The sequence below is a fragment of the Quercus robur genome, chromosome 10 (genome assembly GCF_932294415.1).
Source record: "Quercus robur chromosome 10, dhQueRobu3.1, whole genome shotgun sequence".
Classification (NCBI taxonomy): domain Eukaryota; kingdom Viridiplantae; phylum Streptophyta; class Magnoliopsida; order Fagales; family Fagaceae; genus Quercus; species Quercus robur.
The window spans coordinates 45,502,571-45,529,257 of NC_065543.1; the positions used below are offsets into that span (position 1 = coordinate 45,502,571).

General features: G+C 34.3%; 2 protein-coding genes, 1 long non-coding RNA gene and 1 other non-coding gene across 5 annotated transcripts; all 4 read left to right on the forward strand.

Moving 5' to 3' along the window:
• The first annotated feature begins 5,211 nt into the window (after positions 1 to 5,211).
• LOC126703528 (uncharacterized) lies at positions 5,212 to 5,942 on the forward strand. The gene is made up of 2 exons (XR_007648111.1): positions 5,212 to 5,423; positions 5,493 to 5,942. It is a non-coding gene; the product is annotated as an uncharacterized LOC126703528 (long non-coding RNA).
• A 2,729-nt stretch (positions 5,943 to 8,671) lies between these two features.
• On the forward strand, positions 8,672 to 13,348 carry LOC126701944 (E3 ubiquitin-protein ligase SIS3). The gene is made up of 10 exons (XM_050400407.1): positions 8,672 to 8,986; positions 9,086 to 9,124; positions 9,255 to 9,321; positions 9,448 to 9,521; positions 10,378 to 10,516; positions 10,612 to 10,704; positions 10,921 to 10,986; positions 11,517 to 11,636; positions 11,974 to 12,087; positions 12,718 to 13,348. Exons 1-10 carry the CDS (start codon positions 8,958 to 8,960, stop codon positions 13,111 to 13,113), a joined length of 1,137 nt encoding a protein of 378 aa, XP_050256364.1. The 5' UTR covers positions 8,672 to 8,957; the 3' UTR covers positions 13,114 to 13,348.
• A 308-nt stretch (positions 13,349 to 13,656) lies between these two features.
• TRNAN-GUU (transfer RNA asparagine (anticodon GUU)) lies at positions 13,657 to 13,730 on the forward strand. The gene has a single exon. It is a non-coding gene; the product is annotated as a tRNA-Asn (tRNA).
• Positions 13,731 to 17,921: 4,191 nt separating this feature from the next.
• LOC126701517 (protein EXECUTER 2, chloroplastic) lies at positions 17,922 to 24,941 on the forward strand. 2 transcript variants are annotated; one of them, XM_050399661.1, is made up of 11 exons: positions 17,929 to 18,480; positions 19,784 to 19,900; positions 19,986 to 20,051; positions 21,007 to 21,113; positions 21,214 to 21,295; positions 22,286 to 22,981; positions 23,409 to 23,535; positions 23,635 to 23,804; positions 23,927 to 24,001; positions 24,270 to 24,362; positions 24,464 to 24,941. In XM_050399661.1, exons 1-11 carry the CDS (start codon positions 18,160 to 18,162, stop codon positions 24,563 to 24,565), a joined length of 1,956 nt encoding a protein of 651 aa, XP_050255618.1. In that variant the 5' UTR covers positions 17,929 to 18,159; the 3' UTR covers positions 24,566 to 24,941. The 2 variants fall into 2 exon arrangements, 1 of the variants encoding a protein (XP_050255618.1); XR_007647385.1 differs by lacking the exon at positions 24,464 to 24,941 and having other exon boundaries at positions 17,922 to 18,480; positions 23,912 to 24,001; positions 24,270 to 24,350.
• The last annotated feature ends 1,746 nt before the right edge of the window (positions 24,942 to 26,687 follow it).

Sequence of the window (26,687 nt, forward strand, 5' to 3'; positions counted from 1 at the left end):
TTACTTAGTATTATGTTATTGTTATTTGTATACTAACTTGACACCTTTGTACAAAAACATATTAGCCAAGTTTGTCAATGCACAAAGTGACCGACATGAAAGTAGCCTGCATCTGCTATACTAGTGGATTGAATCATGTCAGCAGGTTATCTAACCTCTTTTTATAGACTGATATTTGTCCTTGATTAGATCATTCACTGTGTAATCATGATTTTACACATGAACATATCTTGCAAAAAGTAAACAGTTTGTTTTATTCTTGTCCTGAATTTTTCAGGCTTTTGGGTACTGGTTGTGACTGGTTTTTTTTATGGCTAGGGCTCCCCAAGATGGTTTTCAAAACAACAATCTATGGTCCTTGACATGAAATTTTTGTCAGAACCAAGCATGGTGTGAAACCAAAGCATGTGAGCTTGTTAGGCCAAAACTTGATTGACATATTCTGACCCTCCATTTTTGCCTGGGCCCCCAATATATTCCATACAGTTAACATGGACATTTTGTAAACAAGACTCCTCTATATGAAAAAAAAAAAAAAAAAAAAGAGAGAGAAGAAAGAAAGTATTGAGTAGAATTTATTCCAAGTCATCATTTGTACAACTTGAGAGCCGGATATACAGTTGTAAAAATGTGTTCCCCCCTAGATCGAGGGTTTTACATGGAGTCGTCACTTATTTAATTTAAAAGGAAAAACAAGAAAACTTTTAATGAAAAATACTTCTGTTGTATTAATGTATATGACAATTTACATCAAATTTTGTAACAAAAATTTACAATGCTTTTTGTCCTAGGTACAATCTAAGAAAAGTAAATTACATTACTTTATTCCCTAGTTACATTCTAAAAAAGGTAAAATTGTATATACAAAAAATTGTCTAGAACCCTTGATCTTGGTTCGGAGGCTAATTTACGAGATGGGAAGGGATTAAGCACCCATCTCGCCCGGTAAAACCGGTCTCCTAGGTTAAGGTGGCCAATGTCATGTCATGTCAAACAAATACAAAGAATATGTCATATAAACATGTGATTTGCAGGAAGTGTAAATAAACATATGTTAGGGGAATTTGACATAAAGAGAAAAAATAAAAAATAAAATAAAACTTGTTAGATAACAAAAATGAAGGTAATGGCATGTTCATCCAAGAGATCAATATAAATAAAGAATTCCTAGCCTAGACATGTTCATCTAAGCATGTGAGGGAAAAACAAAATTGTCATGTTATTTGTCATCAACATAATTGCAAAGAGAAGCAAATAAAAATAAAACCTTTAAGCATATTTGATCATCCAAGCAATTATGAAGAGAAGTAAAGGAAAAACCCTAGATATGTTTATCTAGACAAAATCAAAATACTTTGACATGTTTGTTCAAGCATTTAAAAAAGTAAAACAACTACCTAGACATGTTCATCTAAGTATCAAAGAGAAAATTGTGTTTTAGCCTAGAAGTGCTCATCTAAGCATTCAAAAGAAAATTGTGTATTGGCCTAGAAGTGTTCGTCTAAGCATGTAAGAGAAAACCAATAAGACATAGGCATGTTCATCCAAGCATAGCATAAAAGAAGTGAATAATGATTTGTAAGCATTTATTCTAGCATGTATAAAGAATTAAAAAAAGTTAACTACTTACCAGCATAAATTAAAAGGGGAAATGATCACCTAAAGGGCTAGGGAGAAAGCAAGGAAGTACTCAACTACAACCAAAGTAAGAACAATGGTTGCTCAATAGCTTTTTTTTCTGCTTTCTCCCTAGTTCTCTAGAGGGAATTCCGGGTCCAGAGAATGGAAGAGGTCTTCTCTATTTATAGGGGAAGGGATGGCTTAGCTTTAAAGCTAAGTTATTAGCTTTCTTCTGCAGCTAAGGGAGGAGATAACCTGTTTAAATGAGCTGGGGACGGATTTGGTGCTGATCCCCATTCAAATTTTGAAATGATGCTGCACCTGCTTCGTATTTTGGCTCCAATTTTCCACTCAAAATTCCAATTGATTCAAGATGGGTGTTTTTTGAAAGTAAATTCAATTATCTACAACTTCTTCAGAAATAGAGAAAGCCAAATTTCAACGTTATCCATGCCAAAAATGTGTTTCAAATTGCTGCTGAAAATAGTAACGTATTTTGAGCATTTTTGAATTTTTTCATAGGCTGTATCTGTTTCTTTACCCAATTTATTTTTCAAAAATATTTCTTCTGAAGCAAAGGGAAAGGATAAGTCTATTAGATAGGCTTGAACAGATTTGACGTTGAACTCATTTGGAATTTTGAGAGAAAATTGAAGATAATGCTGAATTTATGTTGTCTTCTGCACCTGTTTCGTATTTTGGCCATAACTTGCTGCTCAAAATTCCAATTGATTCGGGATTGATGTTTTTTGAAAGGAAATTTAATTCTCTACAACTTTTATAGAAATAGAGAAATCCAAATTTCAACGTTTTTCTGACCAAAAATGTGATTCAAGTTACAGCTGAAGATAATGACGTTTTTTTTAGAATTTTTCTTTTTTCTCTTTTTTTTTGAATTTTTCATGGATCATATCTCCAATTTTTTTTTTAAATAGCAGATAAGATGCCATAAAGAAAAACATTTTTTATTATTTCTTCAAAAAAAAAAAAATGAAATAAAATGAAATCCAATAAAAAATCACACTTGATTAACTTTAAATTAATTCTTGTGAGAACCAATCAAAATTAAGTGTTTAGAATAGGATGTGATCAAGCCCATCGTATAGGCGAGCCATGATCATTGAAAATTATTTGTATGATAACTTTTGATCAGGTGGTCCGATCAAAACCCATGACATACCATTATGATCGTTAGAACATCAAGATTTTTTTTGTATCACAAATCTGAAGATCTACCGGTTGGTTAAATGCAAATTGTAAAATGGGGTATCTACAACAGTTTCATATACTTTGCTACTATTCTTGAAATGCAAAGGGTGCTCTTTTTGTAAGAATTATTAAGGTTTTATGTTCAAGTCTCAAACCCAACATTCATAATACTAATAATCGTAGAGAATATTACTCCAACAAAAAGAACATGAGACTGAAGAACCTTTACTTCTAGAAAAAAAAAAGAATATCTTTTTGGGTCGTAGTCATACCTCAAAGAACATTCGTACATGTGATCAACCATACATAAGATTTGAAGTAAATATTGCAAATTTAAATGCAACAATACACCGTTTTTAGTTCCTCTTTATGAAGACTAGATAAACACCTCTGCAGAAAATGTGTCATAAAGCAAATCTAGTTCCAAGTTCCAACACGTCGACCATGGATTCTCTTCTCCCATAACTATCATCTCCATTGCTTTTAGAACAAAATCTCACTTTATTCGTGCCCATATAAACCATGAAAAATACGTCTGTCATTGTGATTTTCAGTGTGATCAAAGTCAATGGAATATGAAGTACTAGCAAGTTGTAACTTTTACATGACTTATGACTGAAGTATGGTGGTATATTGTGAATTTAGGATTCCTAAGTTCCTAACAGGTCTTATTAATGTTATGACAAAACCTACTCTTTGTTTCCATAAATAAATAAATAAAACCTACTCTTTTTTTCTAATATTTTATGAGCATGGCAAAACCTACTCAAATGTAAAAAATATCTCAAATGGGCTTTCTTTAAAAATAATAGAAGATCGCATCTAGTGTTATATAAGTTTGTTTTGTTTTTTGTGTGTTTTTTTAAACCATCATATTATACCATAACCACAACAAAGTCTTAATTTCAAAATTTTAATAATTCCAGCAAATTAGTTATAGTCAACCACATATTTTATTTTCTTCATTCTATTTTATTTAAGGGCATACACTTTGTTACTTCCTTAATTGAGATACAATTTTTATTACTTTTACTTTGATCTTTCTCTACTTTCTTTCTTTTTTAAATCAACTTACTCTTTTTTTATTGATACATTAAGCAGTCTCCTCTAAACTAAAAATTATCGAATTATAATGAGTAAATTGTACTTTTAGTCCTTCAGGTAAGTTAGATTATGGTCCTTCAAAAGTAAAAATTTAATCATATTATCAATTTTCCCTTTTTTTTTTTTTTTTTTGGTTTACATGACTAACAAATATGAGGCAGCAATCTCTTTTATTTTTGGTAGAAAGGGATAATATTATAAATGAGAACAACTAGTCCCCATTAGAAGGAACCAAGCGTTCATACAACATACCAACAAGGTCCAAATTAAGAAGAATATACACATTAGATGGAGGCTCAAAATACATAACAAAATCCTGAGATTGATGAGATGAATACTACGTCGGGTTAGTGCATCAGCACACTTGTTAGCCTCCTTATAGCAGTGAGAAATTCTAACTTTGGGAATTTTCCTTAAGTTTCTCTACAATCAGCCACAATAGTAGCATTACAATTGTTAGCAAGATCGTGCCCATTAAGGCGATCAACAATAATTTTAGCATCAAGCTTAATTTCCACAGCCTATAAATCAAGAGCAATACAAAAGATTAATTCAATCTCCACCTGCCCATAACTCAACCGCCACACTCGAGGTGATAGCGATAGCTCTACCAAAACTACTAAGGGTGAGTTTGGTTCAGCTTTTTGTAAAAGTGCATAATGAAAAAGTAAAGTTTTGTTAAAAGTGCATAATGAAAAAGTGGAGTTTCAAAAAGCTGAGTGTTTGGTAAAAGCTGTTAAAAAGTGCATAATAAAAAAACTGAGTGTTTGGTTAGCACTTATAAAAGTGGCAGTTTGAGGGATAAATTACCAAAAAGGACAATGTGTATATAAGGGAATTTATTTCATACTTTTTTTTTATGTGAGTTTGTTTCATACTTAAATCAACTACTTCATTATACTTAAATTAATTTTTCTCTTTCTAAAAAAATTATTTTTTTCTCACTAATATTAGCTAATAATAACCTACCACTTAAAATTTATTATGAAAGTATTGTGAAAATATTGTGATAAAAATTGATACTGATTTTAATTTTAACATACCATTAAAATTATTTTTTTCTCTTTCTAAAAAAATTATTTTTTTCTCACTAATATTAGTTAACCTTAAAATTTATTGTGAAAATATTGTGATAGCGTTTTTTTTTTTTTTTTTTTCTCTCTTTTTTTCTCTCCACACACGTGGCTCTCCTTACTTTTTTTTTCCTCTCTTTTTTTCTCCTCCACACACGTACCCACACTCTTTTCTTTTTTCTTTTTTCTTTTTCTCCTTTCCTCTTTAATTCATTTCATACCACTTCCTCTTCAGTCCAGAACGTTCCACCACAGCTCTCCTTCTTCTTCTTCTTTTTTTTTTTCCTCTGAGCACTTCAAAACGAACGGAGGATTTTTTTTTTTTCTCCTCAGTCCTTTTCTTTCCAGAATTTTTTTTTTCCTTCCTTCGTTCCACAGTGAGCTGAACCAAACTCACCCAACTCATCCAACTTCAGAGTAAATCTGTATCCTTTTCTTTCCAGAATTTTTTTTTCCGTCATTTTCATTCGTTCCTTTTCTTGTCAGATCGGCTTCTATTCCGGAGACGGCAATGGCAGGGACTGTTTCGGTGCCGGTTGCTTTGATGATTGCGTTCCTGGCGTGTTCTAAGAGCCACCAGAACTCATCCGTCCTCTTGGAGAGACTCTTCAACTTCTTCTCCACCGGAACTCATCCACCGTAAGATGGGTACAAACTCCATTTGAAAGATTTTGCTACATTCTTTTTTTTTTTTTTTTTTTTTTTTTTTGCATTTTGAGGAATCCTAATTTGCAAGGGATTGATTTTTTTTTTCCTTAGCTGATTTGGGAATTTGTTATAGATTTTTTTGTGTTTGGATTTGGAAATTTGTTGGGAGAGCAGAGAGATGATTTAGGAATTTGTTATAGATTTTTTTGTGTTTGGATTTGGAAATTTGTTGGGAGAGCAGAGAGAGATGAGATGAGAACTAATGATTTATCAAGGATAATTTCGTAATTTTTGGAAGAGCCCAACAGATCAAAATCAAAACGCGCATAAGTTTTTGTTTATGGACCTCCAGAGCTCCATAAACTCAAACGCGCGTTTTTGCACAAATATAAAATGCAACTTTTTCTAAAAAGTTGCGTTTTATACTTACCAAACACTATTTTCGGGCTGGCTTTTTTGAAAATGCGTGTTTTGGGCTAAAAACGCTGAAACAAACGGGCCTAACTCAATTCCCCTCATGGTCCCTGATTAAATCACCTCCACCAACAAATCTAGGTTGCCCAAGGAGGACACATGGGTGTTTAATTTGAAATAAAGGTAATCGTTTTATTTCAATAAGTAAAACGTGGGAAACAAATGCAGCATAAACTATTTGCACGGGAAAGGAGTTGCACCCACACAAGCAAAATATCTCAACTAAAAAAAAAAAAAAAAAGATAATGAATTGTAAATCAATGAATTCCTCTGCATATGGTTTCATTTTGACACAAAAATGAGCCATATGTACTCTAATGGCAAACCACCCATTACAATTTACAACCCCACGCGGCTTGATAAATCACACATGTACCTTCATCAACAAACCATCAAACCGAATACCCATCAAAGAGAGAATATGATATTAGAATAATGAATGTCATAGTTCATCTCCATATATCCTAAAATTTTGGAAGGTTTGGATAGCAGGATTTACACATTTAATTTTGAAGTTGAATAATTAAAATTCAAATATCTTGTTTGAATTGTTTAAAAAAAATTAAGGATTCGGATTTTGTATAATTAGTTTGAATAGTTTCAGAAGACCAAATTCTACTCTCTCTTTTTTCTCTTTCTTTTTTCATGTTTTAGATACTTAATACTAAACCTCTTAGTCCAATTCATCACATTTATAGTTTCATTAAGATACCCTTATATTGTGCACTCCATTAAAAGTTAACTTATTTATTTGTTTTTTTTCAGAAACACTTATTTAACTTTTTATTAATTACTATTTACAGTAATAAGTCGGTTAATTAAACAAGTCATAAATAGAATTATAAAAATAAAAAAAGCAGCTAAAAGATAGGAGTAATAGAAAACCAATGCTGAACTATGGGCGCTTAGAGATGGGTTGATTCTTGCTAAGGAAATGGGGATTCAGCAACTAATAATTGAACTTGATACTTTGAGTGTTGTGATCATTTTGAACAATGACACTGAAAATTCATTATTGGAACCACTTCTAATTGATTGCAAGAACCTTTTGAAAGAGTTTACCTGCAAGCGCGTGATCCATGCTTTTCGGGAAGCAAACCAATGCGCTAATGCATTGGCTAAAATGGGAGCGCAATTATTGTATAGTTTTGATGTTTTTTGTAACCCATTGTTTGTGATGGAGGCTATTTTAGCTGTTGATAAAGCTAATTTATATTGTAATAGACTAGTAAATCCTTAGTTTTAATATTAAATCATGGTTTACCAAAAATAAAATAAAAGAAAACCCATTGCAAACGGAGTGACATTGACTTCTTAAGACGTGACACATTAAATGAAGACTAATAAGAAAATGAAGTGCACACAACACAACTCAACCGCCACCAACTGTTCTATATAACTTCTAAAACCGAAACTAAAATATATGAATTATGCTATGGATATAACTTTTGGCACAATTTTGTACAATAACTCATTATATGGTGAGCTGTAATTAGTAAAAATATGTCTTCACATAGCCTACTGGCATACCTTTATCAATGCGAGTTGTGATATAAAGTTGTGTCTCTATTATAATTCAAAATTTATATGTCTTACAACAAAACTAAGGTTGCATTTGCCATTAGTTTCAAGAATTAAATTTTTTTACCATTTAGCTAATATTTGCTACTATTTAATTTATTTTTACTATTATTTATAAGAACTATTATATTTTGGATTTTACTAATGTGTGCTCTAAGGGCATACATTAAGCCATCCAATTTTGGAAACATTTTCTCGGGAATTGAAAAAGTTGTCAATACTTTTTCAATTCTCAAGAAAATATTTCCAAATATAGGTGGCTTAAGGGCACACATTAACTGGACTCTTATATTTTTTAGTACTATTCATGAGCTTTCTGCTACCTTTTAGCTTTATTTACAATATTTTCAGTAAAAAGTTTTTAGTTTCAACTACATAAGTTGTTTCCAAACGGACTTTAAGTATACGCTACAAGTAGATTCCAGTCAATTCAACGGGGTAAAATTACTAAAAAAAAAAAAAAAAAAAAAAGAAAAAGAAAAAGAAAGAAGAGTACACTTTACAAAGTAGCAGAATAATACTCAGCTAACGCCGTGAATTAATGTCTCCGTCAACGTTCCGTCCCATTTATAACTATCAAGTCCCTCTCTCTCTCTCTCTCTCTCACTCACTCACAGTACTACCCTCACTCACACAGTTTTATTTTTTCACGCTTTCTTTCTCAGTATACTGTGCTTCGTGCACTCCAAAATCTGAATAAAAAAAAAAAAATCAATTTCTACATTTCGGGTCATTCATTTTCAGCAAAAAAAATTTTAGTTTCAGTTATATAAGTTATTTCCAAATGGACTTTAACTATACGTTACAAGTAAATTCTAGTCAATTCAACTAGTAAAATTGCTGAAAATATAAAAAAAAGATTACACTTTACAAAGTAGCAGAATAATACTCAGCTAACGCCGTGAAGTAACGTCTCCGTCAACGTTCCGTCCCATTTATAACTATCAAGTCCCTCTCTCTCTCTCTCACTCACAGTACTACCCTCACTCACGCAGTTTTATTTTTTCACGCTTTCTTTCTCAGTATACTGTGCTTCGTGCACTCCGAAATCTGAACCCAAAAAAAAAATCAATCTCTGCATTTCGGGTCGTTCATTATCCGACCCGACCGAAACCGCCCCACCGAAGATCCGATCCCGATTTCGCACCCCCAAAATGCCGATGACCAAATCTCCTCCTCCTTCTTCTTCTTCTTCTTCTTCTTCATCACTGTAGAGCTTTCCGATTCCTCTTCCTCACTCTCGCTCCAATGGCCATGAGAGGCGTCGATTTCAAATGGTCAGTTCCAAGCTTCAACTTTTGTGTGTGTATGTGTGTGTGAGTGATTGGTTTTGGAAATTTTGAAGTGAAAAATTTGTGGGTTTTTTTTTTTTGCAGGTACGATGGGTTTTTCTTGTCGATGCTGGCGACGAGTGTGTATCCTTTAATGGAGTATTGATTGTGTTTTTATTAGTATAGTTTAGTAGCTTTATAGTTTACTAAGATAAACATGGGAAAAATGTTATAAAGACTTCAACTTTGTTTCTTTAACATTGATGGGTTATAGAGTGATTGTTGCAATCAATTGGAAGCGGTACCATTCTTGTACATACCCATTGCACATATGGATTGTGGTGGGTATTTTTAATTTTTAACTTTTTTTTTTTTTTTTTTTTACTATTTTATGCAATTTTTCAATTTGTGATGTACTAATAAGAGCTATGTGTTGTTATCTTTATTGGGTTTTTTTTTTTTAATAGGTTGATTACACTACCGTGTTTGTTTTTCGCCTGTTGATGTTCGTAGATAATGGGCTTGCGGCCGGAATGGGATTGTAAGGCCTTTTTCTCTTTCTTTTACTGTTGATTTTGCGATGAAGATCTTTTGTTACAATTTTAATGGAGGATAAAACATATGGTGTGGTTGTTTTGATAGAGTAGAGATGGGGTTTGTTAAGTATTTGGATTGATTTATTTGCTGAAAGTAGGCAAAAGGCTTTAAAAAGTTGAACATAAAGCTAAATGAGCTCTAGAATAAGCTAAACCAAATATATATGTTAGTTGAGAGTGTTTTTAGTGAGGCTGCTTTTGGGCTCATTGTTGTATTATTTCTGCATTTAAAGAATTTTGAGCTTATATAAGTCTTAACTTGTTTGGGTACCCATGACATGGATTACTCAAATGAAATTGAATGCCACTTTGTCTGGACAATTTTTGCATTTGTTTAATAGTTTTATTATTATTATTATTTTTTTAAAGGTTATTAATGGTGAAAGTACTTAGATTTGATATTTGCATACAATTTGTATAAACTCATCATGCATGGTTGTTATAATCATCTCAAGACAAGTTCTGCCTTGTAGGGTTTACAATGAATCCTTACTTTAGCTGCAGTTGTCAATATTGTGAGTTTAGTTTTGGGTTATTATTGTGTTCATAAGGTTCAACCTTTAACTGAAGTTTTGGTCAATATTATTTTAATAATCTAGAGTCAGAAGTTACCCTATCATTTCCTTGCATGTTGACTCAGATCTCATCACTTGAATTGTTTTATGTGGTTTTTTAGTTTTCTTTTGGAGTGGCTGTATGGTTGTTATTCTTGTTTCTTTTTTAGCTTTTCAGTGGCACTTCATATAGCTAAATCTCATGTAATATCTTTTCCTTTCCTATGTCAAATTTATGTGCTTTTAGGGATTTTGGGCGGCAACAGAGGTATGCTCGTTTCTGTGGAAGAGTAGTGGTGCTTTCGATTTTGTCTCTACTACTGTATCCATTCCTTTGGGCTTGGACTGTAATTGGTACCCTCTGGTTCAGACGTGCAAAAGATTGTGTAAGTTTTTCATGCTATTGGTGTTCCTTTATTATCAGAGGCAACATCATTTGACAATGGCTAGTCTATGGGGCTAATGCACCAAATGCTTGCAGCTTCCTGAAGAAGGTCAGAAATGGGGTTTCCTCATTTGGTTGCTTTTTAGCTACTGCGGACTTTTTTGCATTGCTTGCATGTCCTTGGGGAAGGTTAGTGGCGCTCTTTGTCCCTTTGCATTTTTTGGATTTTAACAATGATTTGGCCCTATATCATGAGTGAGATCTTTCTTTTCTGTTTCATTTTTCATATTTTACTTCTCCCATCTTGTCTGGCCTGTTGCCCACCCTATTTGGCAATATAGCTTCTTGATGTTTCCCATTTTTAGCTTGTGCTGTTCTGATCCTTGTTGAACATCTCCTTTGTAGTGGTTGACAAGAAGACAGGCACACTTACTACGCGCTCAACAAGGGATTCCTTTATCTGAATATGGGGTAAACTCTCAAATTACTTACATCCTGAACTCTGAAGTGCTTGCAGCAATATTGACAGTTTTAATAATTTTTTGTGAGGATTTTTGCTGTCAGTTGCCTATATGCCTCATGGAAGCATATGACCTTTCATGCCTTTTCCGTTTAAACTTAGTATCATAATAGAATGTTTTAACTGTAGTCAAGGAGCTACTTAGAGACCAATTTTTTTTAAGTATAGATTGTTTATCTGTGGGATGATGTATCACCACTATTCTATGCCTGATGCTAATATTTCCCTTAAAAACCTGTGTTTAAACCTACATAAGAAAAATGAGTTTAGTACAATGTAATGCAACTTATATGACATGCCAGCTTCTTGTTATGAACACATAAGAATGAAAGTTTTGTAGAATGTCTTCAAACCTATAGAACATGCCTGACTGATGATGTCAGTTCCAATGCAAATTGTATTTATTTGTATGTTACTTATGTTTCATGGGTCCTTGAATAAGACTGAGCAACTATGAAAAGTATTTCCCTCCATGTCCTAGGTTGTGGTTGACATGATCCGTGTACCAGATTGGGCATTTGAAGCTGCTGGTCAGGAAACAAGAAGCATGGGCCAAGATGCTGCTGCATACCATCCTGGACTTTACTTGACTCCAGCTCAGGTAAGCATTCATTGGGTTTAGAGTTTACTCATTGCCATTAGTCTTTGTCTTCTTACTTGGTGCCCTTCTATTTCATATTTCCTAGATAATATTATGTTAAATCTTTTTAAGCTCCTGATAGCTTTTTAGATGAACTCAAGGCTTAGACTGACATTGAAAAAGGGCTGATCAGAAATTATGCAATCATTATACTGGATGTATTAGTTATTATTCCCTCGTGATACTTCCAATTATCTCTTCATTGTGAAAATCATATTGCTTTAATCAACTTTGATCCTAATATCATCCTGTTCTGAATCCTGAAGGCTAGGATTTTTTATTTTTTGGTGGTTCACAGAGAGAAGCAGTAGAAGCACTCATTCAGGAACTTCCTAAGTTCAGGCTAAAGGCTGTTCCAACAGATTGTAGTGAATGTCCAATTTGCTTAGAAGAGTTCCATGTGGGAAATGAGGTAATTGTTTCTCTCTCTCTCTCTCTCTCTCTCTTGATAAGTATGCTGTTTTCATGAGGTCTCTTTCACATTCTATTCACAATATATCATCTATACCCTATCACAGTAGCCAAATTTGTTCCTGATTTTAAAATTCAATAGTAGGGATGATACATTATGAATGCATCATGAAAGAAACCCTCTGAAAAGAGCACTACTCAAAGCAAAATGTATATATTAATGTTAATCATTTCTTATTCAAATTATATGGGATTGATTGTTGGGCTTTTTTTTGCCATTTGGCTGTATGTGGGGCCATATGAAGTGATAGCGTGACAAAAAAAGTTTTGTAGCTTTTTAGGTTTATATTCAGAGGATCAGATTGTTTTGTGCTGATTCCTAACCTATGCAAATTCTTATTGTTTCTTTGTGCTTTTGTGTCTGGTTCTTTTGAATGTGGGTGGCCTAAAACTATTCATTTAATGTTTATTCCTAGAAAGCATGCAAATTCTTTGAAAAAAGTTAAACTCAGATGCAGAACTGTTACATTAGGAGGTGCAGGCCATCACATCCATGCTCATGCATACACAGACATTAGGTATTATCAGTAGGACAGTTTAACACACAAATTTCATTCTAAAATTGGTCCAGGTTCGTGGCCTGCCTTGTGCTCACAATTTCCATGTAGAGTGCATTGATGAGTGGCTTCGACTGAATGTCAAATGTCCTCGGTGCCGTTGCTCAGTTTTCCCTAATCTTGACCTTAGTGCTTTATCTAATCTTCGTGCTGAAACTGAACGGTCATCTGCAAGCGTTATGACAACCAACAGATACGTAAGAGAACCTTCCAGCCAGAGCTATCTGTTGAGATTGCAGGGTCTGCTCCGTCCAGTGCGTACCGTAAATGCAGGGACAGCAGATGATACTGATATTTCTTTGGAAACTGTTGAAAATGGGGATGTGGCTCTGGCGACTCGGTATCCATCAAGCACTGAGCCCACCCCCTCAGTTGATCACATGTTTGTTGGGCAGGCCTTGCAACACTAGACTGTTCCTGCTTTTATTTTTGACATTTTTTTACTATATCTCCTAACCCTGTGCTAAAAATATCAAAATGATACATGTCCATATTTGGCCATCACATACTAGGCTCTTGTGATGGTTTCTCATTGTAATGAAGAGTTTATTGATTGATCCATGAATGTCTAAGTAATGGACAATTTGTGAACGATGCGTTCTTTTTGTTAACCAATGGAGATTAGAATTGCATTTGTGTAGTGCAGATTACTTTTGGTTTCATTTACTGTGTTGTGTTATAAGCTTTTTATTACTTCTGTATTTATCCTTGTGGAAAAGAAGGTTGGACCATGAACTTTCGATTATTAACTGCTTGAGAAATGATAGCCAACCATTTTAACGTTGATTGCTCCATGCATTCCAAGTGATGTTCCACCCTGTGCATAATACTGCATTAGAGTAGTATCAGTGGGCTTCGAGCAGCACCTAATCAACACACAGATGGTCACAGTTGCTCAAATAGGTTATTATTGGCATTTCTCTTGATTCTTTTATGGAACCCCTACTTGAACAGCTGGAATAGCTCAGTTGGCTAGAGCGTGTGGCTGTTAACCACAAGGTCGGAGGTTCAAGCCCTCCTTCTAGCTTTTTAGTTTAAGAGGTCGGGTTTTGGTGTGATAACAAGTGTCTTTCATCATAATCAATAGGTAGCAAGTTTGTATCCAAAAATTAGTCTCTTCAAAATAAATTTGGGGTAGGGCAACCTACCATGATCTCTCGCCGTAATAGTGAGAGTTTTGTACATTGGGTACAACTAAAGGGAAAGAATGAAATTGGTGAGTAGTGTATAGATTCCTTTCTTGAACTGGTTACATAAGTAGTGCGGAATTTGAACTTTGTATTTTGGAAGTGCCCGGATGGCAAATGGAGCTAGAAAGTTATAGCTTCTTATTTTGTTTCTGGAATCGAACCCAGAATGCCTTACCTTCCCTTACCAGAGAGTAAGGTGTATCCTCTAAATTCTAGGACAAAATCTTATGGTCGAGATTATGTGATGGGAAAGTACTTGTTTCAGACAACACGTATGTATCCTAATGTCATTTTCTTTTTATAATTCAATTGTGACCTTAGATTGGCCGAAAGTATGGCCGAACATGTTTAGACAATGATGGTTGGAGGAGGGCCTGTCGTGGAATCTAAAACTCGGTTGCTAAAAATGATAAAACATAGGCACATGGTTACCATTTCATCCAAATATAAAAACACAGGGGCCTATTTGGTTTGAGGAAAAAAATAGGTATATTTTGTATTCATTTTCAGTTTTGCGGGACCAATCACTAAAAAACTTGTTTGATTTTGTATTTGTATTTAGTTTTCATTTTTAGTATTCAAAAAAATAAGATTTGAATATAAAAACTAAATACAACTTTTTGATGTTTACATTTTCTTGAAAATGAATACAGTGGCATTTTCGTAAAAAAATCAAATCTGTAGATCCCATTATTACTAACTTATCACATCAAAGAACACTCTCTTTCTCTATTTGTTGGTGATTGTTATATATATATATATATATATATATAAAGTAAAGTGAAGGAGAAGACAAAACAGAAAATGATACCAAAAAAAAAAAAAAGATAGAAACAAATAATGAGTACAAGATTTGAAAATAGAAAATTAGTACGAAAATAAATACAACCACAACACAAATCAAACAAGCCCAAAGTTTCTTATTAATTTCCAACGCAGGCATTGAGTACTTGCAAAAGATACCATTATTACGAGTCTATGTACTTTGTTTTCACTTTTATGTCAAGTTTTACCACTTGTGCATCTATTAGCCAATAATTAATAGTGGGTAAAGAAGAATAATGCCTCCCCCTTGAATATGACACTCGAGTCATTTGGTGTCATTGGAATAAGCAAAGCAGTCCCTCTAAGCCATACTTTGAGCACCATCTAAGCCTATCAAATGCTTGAGAGTGCTGGATGGAAATTTTCTGATATATCAATGATTCAATGATGCTTTTCCTTGCTTTCTCAGCTATGGCAAAGAGCTATAATTAGACATAGATAATGTTAAATCACGGGTCCACAGAATGGATACCAATGATCAGCTCACCAAATTCATGCTGCATCTTATGTTGACCATTGTTAAGCTTGGAAGCTAGTTGCCTTCTTGTTTCCCGTACACATAATTTTGCTTGCGACAAAACGTAACTAAAATTTTGCTTCACTACAAAAAAGTTACATTAATGGTGTGTTTGGATACCGTTTATTTTGCTGAAAACTGAAAACACTATAGTAAAATAATTTTTAAATGTATGAATAGTGCCGTGGGACCCATTTGTAATGAAATTTTTGCTAAAAAAGAGATTTGTGGATCCTGTAAACAGTGCACGAGATCCACTGAATAGTGCATACTCACGTGAAACACTCTTCTAAAAAAAAAATAAACGCCAAAATGCATACGCTCGCAGCTGTATCCAAACGGGTACTAAATAAACTAGTTAGCTAATGTCCCATGCGATGTATGGGTACAACATAAATTTATTTTAAAATATTTTATAAAGAGCTATATTTTTTCTCTATAAAATTATCTTTATGACCATGCATAATATTTATTCTTAATATCGCTGCCTCTACCATAGCTCCCAACCATGAATTATCTCCCTTGTTGGATTATAACTTGTCAATAACATATGCTAAATCTCCCCCTAAGATGATATTTCTTACACCTATCTCAATTGCAAAATTAACAGCTTGGACAACCGCTGCTAGTTTTGCCTCATTTGAATTCGAATTACTCACCATTTGCAACTCAATGCTTGCAATGAGCAATTTGTTATTATCTCGAATCAAAATTCATACTTCCGCTTTGTTCTTTAAAAATTGTTCCATTAAAGTTTATCTTGAAGGACAACTCTTAAGGAGATTGCTAGTTATGATTGATTAGACAAATGTGTAGAGACAAATAATCATATTATTCAATCCATTGAATCTGACTCTTGCAATTTTACATTGAACTTAGTTCTTGAATGACAGCTCTTAAGGAGGTTGCTATTTATGCTTGATTGGACAAATGTGTAGTGACAAAAATAATCATATTATTTTACATAATTCATTGAACCTAGCTCTTGCAATTCTACGATGAACTTAGTTCTTGAAGGACAACTTTTAAGGAGGTTGCTATTTATGTTTGATTAGACAAATATGTAAAGACAAATAGTCATATTGCTTAATTCATTAAATCCAACTCTTGCAATTCTACATTGAACTTAGCTCTTATGTAGAAAAGAGAACTGAAAAGTAAATCATTAAATCTATCTAAAACATTTAAAGTAATAAAGACATATTAAAGATTTGATTTGTTTGGCTAATTTACAACATCAGCATGTTGTTTGGAATACAGTGGGAAGAAGTTTATGTAGAAGGCTATATGTAAAACTATTCTAATAAAGCGCTATATATGGCAGAACCTCATAGTCGGGTTTTTGCATCTCCCACATGAGGTTCTGCTTCTCCCACATGAGATTTTGCTTTTAAGGTCAAGTATTAAAATAAATCAATTTTATTATTGCTATAAAATAAATTTCGTAATCAATAATTGTGAAGAATTAAGAAAATTCTTCCAACTTGACAATTAAAATCATCCCCACACCTCTTTTAAATTTTACTCACATATTTAAATTGCTAAATAAAACATATAATTTAAAATACATGTGAATAATAAGAAGAACTACAAGATGGGGTATAACTAGCATTTGTTACGTGGAGTAATCCTTTTACTATGTGAGTCCCATAGGTGTGACTCATATACTGTGAGAAGCTCACTCCATAAAATGAAAACATGAGATAATTATTGGAATTACAAACTCAAAAATGATGCAAGTTGACCTATTCAAGAATTGTTGGACCTCTACTTAATTTCAACTCCTCAAAGCATTTCATCGCTTACTATGCCTTTCCTTGTCTATAAGTGCCTAGGTATCTATCGTAAATTTGTCATCGTTTGAATCTCGTTCATAACTTTAAGAATTCTCATAAAAAAGTGAAAATCGCACATAAAACTGTAAACTTCCAACTAGAAGTATGAGCAAGTGACTCACTGGCAATTATTTGGAAAAAGGAACTCGCTCAAGTTGTAAGTTGTAACGATAGATGTCTTTTTATAGGCCAATTGTCATTGTTTATGGACTTGAACCTTATTAATCTTTCCATGACCATGATGAAGTTTGGGTGATACTAATTGCACAATCATATGGTTTAATGTAAACTAAAGATGTAACATTTATCTTTGATTGTTTAATTTAAACTAAAGATGTAACATCCATAAAACCGTGCTTAAGTTTTCTCTAAACAACTTTTTTTTTTTTTTTCATTGTTATTATTCTAATTACAACAATGAAGGAAAATTTTAACCCGAGCAGCCATTGAGCGAATGGTTAGTGGCCAATAGCACCCTAGTTGATAGCATTCCTTTATGCATCTGGCGCTTGAGGAACCACGAGGCACTCACTATTCTCATAAATGAAAGCGGACAATGTCACATAATTTGGTTTTGAACATAAATTTGTGTTCTTAACGTTGGCTTAATGTCCTAATGATTATTAAGATCTCATATGACATTTACAAGATCCTAAGTTTAGAATCTATTGTAGTCATCTTGGAGCTATCTACCTTTAATGAATTATTTCTATAATAATATGGTGTGTGTAACATAAGATGACTACATATGTTCGAGATAACCTATTATATATTGACGAGGCCACGCGGGTTAGAAGTTGGTGAAGGAACCCAGCCCAGTACAATCGTCCTCATCATCAGGTCAGGAGACAGACAAATCAAAATGGACCCCACAGATCCAAATATCATAGGATCTGAGGGCTTTGGATATTCTTTCTTTCTTCGATCTGGGCTTAGCTTATCCCTACCATCCTATCCTTAGAATCAAAGCCCCTCTCTCCCTTACAAACCAAAAGACCATTGTTTCACAGATTGAAATTCAAGCACACCCCAATCTTAAAAAACACAGACACGGTCACAGACTCTCAAACATTAGAGAGAGAAAGTGATATGTCGGTGGCTAATACATGGGGCGTGGGACAAGGAATCCCAATGGCCCAATTGGGGCCAAGCTTGTGTTTCTCACATTTTTCATCTGTGAAATCAAAAACCCATCTGAGTTTCGTTGTGGGTTGGAGCTGGGGCCACTCAGTTCAGACCAAGAACGCTTCTTTTAACAATAAGACCCGCAAGAACTCCAGCTTCCGTTGCTCTAATTGCAGTAACAGTAACAACACCAATACCAGTTCTTCTTTGGAATGGGATTGGAACCGATGGAACCGCCATTTCTCCGAGATTGAACAAGCTGAGAGCTTTGCCTCTGTTCTAAAGGTACCCCTTTTCCTCTCTCTCTTTGTGTCAGAGATAAAGCTGAGTTTTTATTATTATTTTTATTTGTTTATGATATTTTGGAAGTGGGTTTCTAATATAGTCTGCCCAGTTGCTAAATTCAGTGAAATTTCATGGTTGTGATTGCTTATTAAGTTCATATAAACATGACCCAAGTAGATATGTTATGGGGTGTGAAGTTTGGGAATTGAATATAGTTTTAAAAGGTTAAAGTGAGAAACTTTAACAATTTAAATTGGAATTGGTTTTGTTAAGAAGTTCCTGATTTCAATTGCTATAATTAGCTTGAGAAACTTGGGAATTGAAATTATGTGCGTTTCCTGGAATGTAAAGAGTGAGACATTAATGTCATTGGGAGTTTGGTACAGCTGCTCAAAAGTGTCACATTGCACAAAAGTTGCTACTTTCCGCCACTTTTTTTTTTGTCCTTCTTGTCCCCTTTTGGTTATGCTTCACATCTTTGTTTTCTTGTGAAAAGTGTGAGGAAATGTAGTATCAGTAGTGACATTTAAAAGTGGAGTGACTTTCTGAATCCCATGGCACTAAAGAGTAATACGGACATGGGAACCAATATCATGAAATTATGGACTAGTGGATCACATCCCACCATTTTGGAAGCTCAAAACTGAGATGGAATAGATGTTTTTCTAATTAACTTTGCCATATATCAGGAAAGTTTTGAGTCGCTACTAATTAATGGCTGGCAACTTGGAATATTCTACTGCATAATGACCTTAAGACCGCCTGTCTCTAATGGTGTCAAGATTTATTTTGGAGAACTACAGAGTCTGTGTCATGTCTGCACTGTCAAATAAGCTGTGAATGCTTAGCGGTTTGCAAATCAAAAGCTTAGATTTTTTTTTTTGATAAGTAAAAAGCTTAGATTTACTTAGTACATTTAAGTTTTAGAAGTCAGGCATTTGAGCGATGGCAAGTGCCTTCCGCCAAAAGGAACATGTCGCAACCGCAAAAAGTCCAAGCTTTGTGTGCTAAGTACGACCTTTTATTTCATTACACCAAACAATATGCTAGAATGATAAGTAACATTTCAAAGTTTAGCATAACTCAGATGATGAACTTACGCATGATGGCTAAATTTTTCTTTTTCCTTTTTAAATAAGTATTATACTTAGTGCAACTGCCCTTAGGTTTTTGGCTTGAGTGTTGGTAATTGTAGGTCTCAGGTTGAAATCATGCCATGAAAATGAAAAGATTACTCAATGTTAGATATGTATTTACAAGTTACTGTGTTTGTTTAGTTCTGATGGGATGCCATGCTTTGCAGTTTCAACTTGAAGATGCAATTGAGAAGGAAGACTTCCAAGAAGCTGCAAAGTTTAAAATGGCCATTGCAGAAGCTACATCCAAGGACAGTGTTGCTGAAATCATGTCTCAGTTGAAGGTCAGCTCAACACTTAAATCACCAGACTTGCGGACCTGCACATGTCATAGTTTGGCAATTGATCTGATATATTCTATATTTGCAGCATGCAGTTGATGAAGAGCGTTACCATGATGCTTCAAGGTTGTGTAGGTACACAGGAAGTGGACTGGTAATCTTAGCAACTATTAGCTATTCTATTTATATTCAATAGTCACCCTATTCCAATTCTAGTAACCTGGTTTGCAGTTCCCCTTTACTGTTATTATCTTCCTTGCCCTCAATAGCATTGTCTTTGTCTTTTCTTATTCATTTTAATTTCAAGTAACTAATTAAAAAGTAAAAGGTGAAAAGAGGTTATTATCAAGAAGAGATTAGTTTTAATGGGACTATGAGCTTCTTGTATTGGTTGAATTCATGTTTCTCTGCATTTATTTATTTTGTTGGGACTCGCCACCATTTTAGAACAATGGGATGGCATCAGTTGTGATCCAACTATGTTAGAGAAAGAATTTTTGAAAGAAAGTTAGACATAAAAGAAACTGATACGAAAATTAACATTGATGAGAATACATGTGTGACTCTTACTATATTTGTTTTTGTGGGAGAGTGAATTTAATTTGAAGTGTTTCAACATGTTTTTGAAAATTCTTTTGAACTGTCATAACATTGAACAGTGAGTTTTATCTCTTTTAGTTAGCAGAGAACATGGATTAGTATCCAGTTAGGGATTGTTGTTCAACTTAATAGAGTTCTGTGATCTTCCTACTTTCTTCATTAATTACCTGATAAGTGGGGCTCTGGCATAGAGCTGTTTGAACTCACTTCTATAAAGCTGTTTTGTTTACTTGTGATATATGGAACTCCATTTATGTGACTCCTTTTTTGATAAATGGATGGCTTGGTAAATGGTAATGTCTATACTAACCAATGAAACTTTGTTGCTGAGCACATCCTTACATATAAAGATATTTCCTTTGATGGTTTCAATCAGTCTTAATCAGCCATTTAATAACTATGCTGTCATTCTGTTTGATATTCTATTCAAATCCTGATGGCAGGATGAGTCTCTTCTGTGGATGAAGTGTTTGTTAGTCTACTCTAAACCATTATCTCTATATATGCAGGTAGGTTGGTGGGTGGGCTACTCAAAAGATTCAGATGATCCCTTTGGGAGAATAATACGCATAACTCCAGGTGTGGGCAGATTTGTATGCAGGAGTTTTAGTCCAAGGTAAGATTCGTATTTCCTCTTTCTTCCCTCTCTCTCTCTCTCTCTCTCTCTCTCTCTCTCTCTCTCATTTTTTTGATGTCTTATCTATTGATTGTTGCAGGCAGTTGGTGACTGCAGCTCCTGGAACTCCATTATTTGAAATTTTTGTGGTAAAAGACACTGATGAGACATATGTCATGCAGGTGATTTACAGATGCTCCTATTAGATTATCACTTATATTGTATTCAATCATGGTTAAATTTCAAGATTGTGGAAGATGACCCGGGGATGGCTAGATTATATGTTATAGTTTGATTTGGCTCTGGTAGTGCTGAGTTTTGACCTAGATCAGGCATTTCAGACACACAGTCATGAAACTTGGGATGATTCTGAACCTTACCTAACCACACACCCCAAAATCCCTTCTCATTTCTTGTTTTTTGTGTGTTCGATTGCATTTGCTTGTGCATTGTTGTTAAAAACACTTATGCTCATACAATTCCAATGAGCTCTGAGACAGTATACCATGTTAATAATTTGATTTGTCTCAAAGTTAAGAGTTCTCATAGGTCTGGGTACTACTTGCAACTACCAAGTCTTGACCAGGCTGATCAGAAATAGTTTATCTTTACGCTTTCTCCATTCATATACATTCAACTGATTAAGTTGCAGTTCACAAGATCAATATAGGCAACTGATTTGTAGCCCCTCTGGTACAAAGTCAATATTGTTCTTATAAACCCTATTCATTATATGCATTTGCCTGCTTTTTCCCCTTTGGTCAACTGCAATGCAATTCTCATGTGTTGGATGTGTGATTTGAAAATTTGGGTCAATGGTTCAACAAAGGCTTATTGGACTAACAGCCATGGTCATTGTTGTAATTTCCTTCTTTTATTTTATTGTATTAAGTCCCCTTGTAATTTCTATAATTACTCTGAGTGCTACCTGTTGAGGACTGCATCCATGTCAGGATTAGAATGTTGATTTGGCCTCAAACTGACTTGGCATTATTTTAAGACTTTCCACTGATGAGTATCATATATAGCATCCAGGCTGGATTTCACCCAATTCAGATTTGTTAGTCTACTGACATTCTTCAGTGGGGGTTCTTACTTCGGATATGTCAGGTTCTCCAAATTTGATTGCAGTTTATGTGAAATGCTTCTGATATATTATTGTCTGTTGACAGGTGGTATGCTTGCAACGAGCCAAAGGAAATTCAACAAATTCCAGTCCAGCATCCAAACTCACAAAAGACCCTTCTACTTCTGAAGTGGAGAATGAATCTGTAGTAGATGTTCAGGAAAATGAAGTAAAGGCAGAGAGAACTGAGGACAAGGGAACTAACACTGAGGGAGTGACTGAGGAGGGAATTAAAAGTGTGATAAATTTTCTTAAGGAAAAAATTCCAGGATTGAAAGTGAAAGTCATGAATGTCAATGTTGCTGAGGAAGTGATAAAGGACAGTGACTCTGTGAAGCAGTTGATGCAAGAAGACAACGAGAAGGCTGGATCTACTGAGAATCCTGAAGATGAAGTTGGTAATTTGGATGAGATTCAGCCTGATGAGGTCACTGTAGGAGGAGGTAGTGATGCCTCGGAAGATGAGAAGGATTTGGATATGAAACTTTTTATTGGTGGGGTTGTTCATAACAGTGATGATACTCCTAGCAAGGATGAGTATGTACGTCTTCCTGCCGAAATTAAAGATATGGAGAGAGATTCTTTTGTGCTACATATCCCTGGGAGAAGCTTAGATCATGATAATGGAGAAAGTAAAGTGTCCAGAGTCAAAGTGGCTGCTCTAGCAGCTCAAGGTGTCTCAGAACTTATGCCTTCTGATGTTGCCAAGGCCTTTTGGGGTGCTGACAAAATTTCTCCAAAGGTAAGGTTGAGATTTAGGGAGTTGTATAGTATTTGAGATGTGGGCATTATGTTTGTTGAATTCTCTTCTTGTTATAAAGGATACTAGATTGGAACATAATAGGATATTGTGAAGCATTTATTTAGTACTCATAAATATTGGGAAGACTTAGTTTGGATGATTCTTGTTATGCATCGTAAGTATGTTTTTTAAATTTAGAAAATGCCTTCATTGGTTGTAATTGAGGTTGTCTGCATGTTGGTGCATTTTTTTGGTCCAGATTGAAATCAAAAGGAAACACTGAAATTCCATTAAATTAATAAAAACAATGTAATTTTGCCTTTTGGATAGGTTTATCCCTCCCCCCAGTTTTTGCTCTATGTTACTTTTGGTTGCAATGGTATGTTTTCACTGACAGTAAGTATACTAATTCTTAACTTAATTTTAGGTTTCCAGAAATGTGCGTGAAATTGTCAAACTTGCTGTTAGTCAAGCACAAAAGCGCAGCATATTATCTGAGTATACAACTTTTAATCGGATTACTACTTCCAGAGGAGATTTAGACCCTTTTTCAGGTGACTTTACATTTTATCCATTTTCTTTCTTTCTTTGTTGCCCTTGAAATTCAGTTAAAGCACATCTTTTGATGCTGTAACTGGCTTGTTGAAGTGTAGGCCTGTATGTTGGTGCATTTGGCCCTTATGGCACTGAGGTGGTACAGTTGCAGCGTAAATATGGTCACTGGAATGGTGGGGATGATGAAGACAAGTCTTCAGATATGGAGTTTTTTGAATATGTAGAGGCAGTGAAGCTAACTGGGGATCTTAACGTACCTGCTGGCCAGGTTTGTGGCTTTAAATTTCTTGATGGTTATATGGTTATGCTGGCTTGGTTTTTGTATGCAATTGCCCATTAAACACAGTAAAGGATATTATAATACTAGCTATGTAGTTTTTGTGTGTCTAGGTGACATTTCGTGCTAAAATTGGGAGAGGAAATCGCTCGTCCAACCGTGGGATGTATCCAGATGAATTAGGAGTGGTAATTATACTTGCAATTAGATAGCTCTCTCTCTCTCTCTGTATGTGCACGCATGTGCATGCATGCATGCATGCATCTGCAATGATATGTACTTGATTCTCATTGATTCTGAAACCAAGCACTAGAGATCCTCAACCATGTATTTGGTGCTATGGAAATGCATTTGTGACGTGTATCATTGCATATACCCCTCTCTTTAGGCTGCATAAAATCTGTTCACCTTGGACCTTTCAGACATGCAACTGATTCTAAATGCTTATTTGACCAGGTTGCGAGTTTCAAGGGTCAAGGAAGAATAGCAGAATTTGGGTTCCGAAATCCACAATGGGTTGATGGAGAACTTCTCCAACTAAACGGCAAGGTAATGAAACTGTTGTGCTAGCATTTCTTCTCAGTACAAGCCTGATTTCTAACTGCGACACAAATGTTCAGCTGTGTTTTCTTTGTTGTGTTTTTATGTAGGGCATTGGTCCTTATGTCAAAGGCGCAGATCTTGGTTTCCTATATGTTGTCCCTGAACAGAGTTTTCTTGTGTTGTTCAACCGATTAAAGCTACCTGACTGAGCCATTAGATCGAGCTTTTAATGCTGAGAATATCCATACCATGTTTGAGCAGAGAAGGCAGTTTTAAACTCCCCCCCCCCCCCCCCCCCCCCCCACAACTCTTTTTTTTTTTTTCTTCCTTTTTCATTTTTAGGGGGTTTTTTTCCTCTCTTTTTTTAGCCTTCTTTCAAAATTTTCTCATCTTTTTTGGCTTCTTTACTGAGCTGTATATCAGTTTTGCTGACCAACCAAATATAGAAAGGCGAAATGATTGTAATTACTAAGATAGTTTAAATGTGTTTGAGAGGAAGAGTTCTTCATGATGCTGATTTGTGTAAGGATGTTATAGTTACTAAGCTAGTAAAATGGTAAAGGTAGATAATTGAGATTATTGTTAGCTATGAAGAGTTTTATTTTTGGGCTGCGGGGCATAGAAATGGCAATGGGTCGGTTTAGTGGGTTTTTTGGTTCAATCCTACCCTAATAGTTAGTGATTGAGATTTTTATTAACGGGTGTGGGTTTAAATTTTTAAACCGGTTAGGGTATATTGGAAGGATTTGAATTTTTCACCTTAGGTATCCAACTCAACCTTAGGTAAGGATTCTTTTTCCTTTCTTCCTTGTACCCAAACAAAGAAGAGAAGAAAGTTGCCATTATGCCTACTGATATCCTATTGAATCCAACAAAAAAAATTATGTGACATGCTCTTTTGGACCTAAAAATTTGTGTTACAATTGTTTAGTTGCAACTCACAAAGTTACATAATTGGTCATAGACATCATGTTAAATTTAGATTGTGAAGTATCATGTGAATACTTGAAAAGTAATGAGGGAAAATTGTTGGTGTTTTCTTTTTGTTAATTAAGACATAAAGGTAAAATAATTAAAAATTTCTCAGTACCTGGAGAGAGAGTGAGTGATGCTTTTCTTGTTTCTTTTAGGTATATCCTTTTTGAAACTTATAGGGGTATGAGGTTTTCACAAGTATCTTCTGGTTAGAGGCCAAGTAGCATTGTTTGGTGGGATGCTTCCTTTGATTGTTTATCTGACGCATGGATATCATTGACACTAAAGTGGGAGGATCTGTTCATATCAAGGGGCAAAAAAAAAAAAAGGTAGGAAGGAATTGGTGCTCTTTAATCTTTATAGCTTTATCATACAAGAAGAATAGCCCACTCTTAAAGCAACCCAAAAGAACAACCTTTACTTTTTTGCTCAGAAAGTCTCCACTGAAAGCTTGTTGGGAATTATCTGCGGTTGAAGCAAAAAGAGTTCATTCTAGTATGAGTAATCTCACTATGGTGACAAGTGTGATGGGTGGAACATTACTTGAAGACCTTCGCTTCGGTCTACTATCGCTACCATTTTTATTATACACTAATTACAATATATCACCATAATAATTGTGAAAAATATTGTAAATTTTCTTGTGTGACTAAAATTATACTCCTTGTATTTGCAATGTGTACTCAAATTATAAAATTTTGTAATTAATTTTTAGTTTAAAATTAACATGCAATGTCTACTCGTCCCATAAATCATTGTATAAATTAATATATAATCTTTTTTTCTAAGTAAATAATAGTATGGGAGGGGGAGGCAAGGTCCAAAACCTAGACATCAAGCACCATAAAGAATGCCAATATTACTAGACTATCATATGAATCTGGATAAATGATTTTTTTTTTTAACCTTAAATTATAAAGAAATAATAGCATTTTGTACCTCAAACAATAAAATATTGAGTTAATGCCTTGTTTTTTTATAATATATTTCTAAAAGAGTTCAGTTAATGTATTTATTTTATGAAACTTTTTATAAAAAATTAAAATTTTTTTATAAAATTACTGATGGTTGGAGAATTTAGATTACATCACTTTCATATTTGTCCAATACTAATACCATTTTTTAATTAATTTATCATCACCACTTTATTAATATCAATCACACCCTATCATATTAACATTTATATATATTATAATACTTTTATATTTTATGATAGCTTTTTGGTTTTTAATGAATACTATATTTTTTGATAAGCTCAACACAACAACCTTTGAAAAAAAATAAGAATATCGAAATGACCTGGCGGCACTCCATTGGTTAACTAGTAATGAACAAAGCAACAAAAAACAAAGCCAC

What these genes read in the sequence shown, in the direction of transcription:
- LOC126701517 (XM_050399661.1), top strand. Translation starts at nt 18,160, where the DNA reads ATGTCGGTGGCTAATACATGGGGCGTGGGACAAGGAATCCCAATGGCC. An exon ending in GGTACACAGGAAGTGGACTG is followed by an intron (nt 20,052 to 21,006) that starts GTAATCTTAGCA and finishes CTATATATGCAG; the next exon opens with GTAGGTTGGTGGGTGGGCTA. An exon ending in AGATTTAGACCCTTTTTCAG is followed by an intron (nt 23,536 to 23,634) that starts GTGACTTTACAT and finishes GTTGAAGTGTAG; the next exon opens with GCCTGTATGTTGGTGCATTT.
- LOC126701944 (XM_050400407.1), top strand. Translation starts at nt 8,958, where the DNA reads ATGGCCATGAGAGGCGTCGATTTCAAATG. An exon ending in TCGATGCTGGCGACGAGTGT is followed by an intron (nt 9,125 to 9,254) that starts GTATCCTTTAAT and finishes GATGGGTTATAG; the next exon opens with AGTGATTGTTGCAATCAATT. An exon ending in CTTGCATGTCCTTGGGGAAG is followed by an intron (nt 10,705 to 10,920) that starts GTTAGTGGCGCT and finishes TCTCCTTTGTAG; the next exon opens with TGGTTGACAAGAAGACAGGC.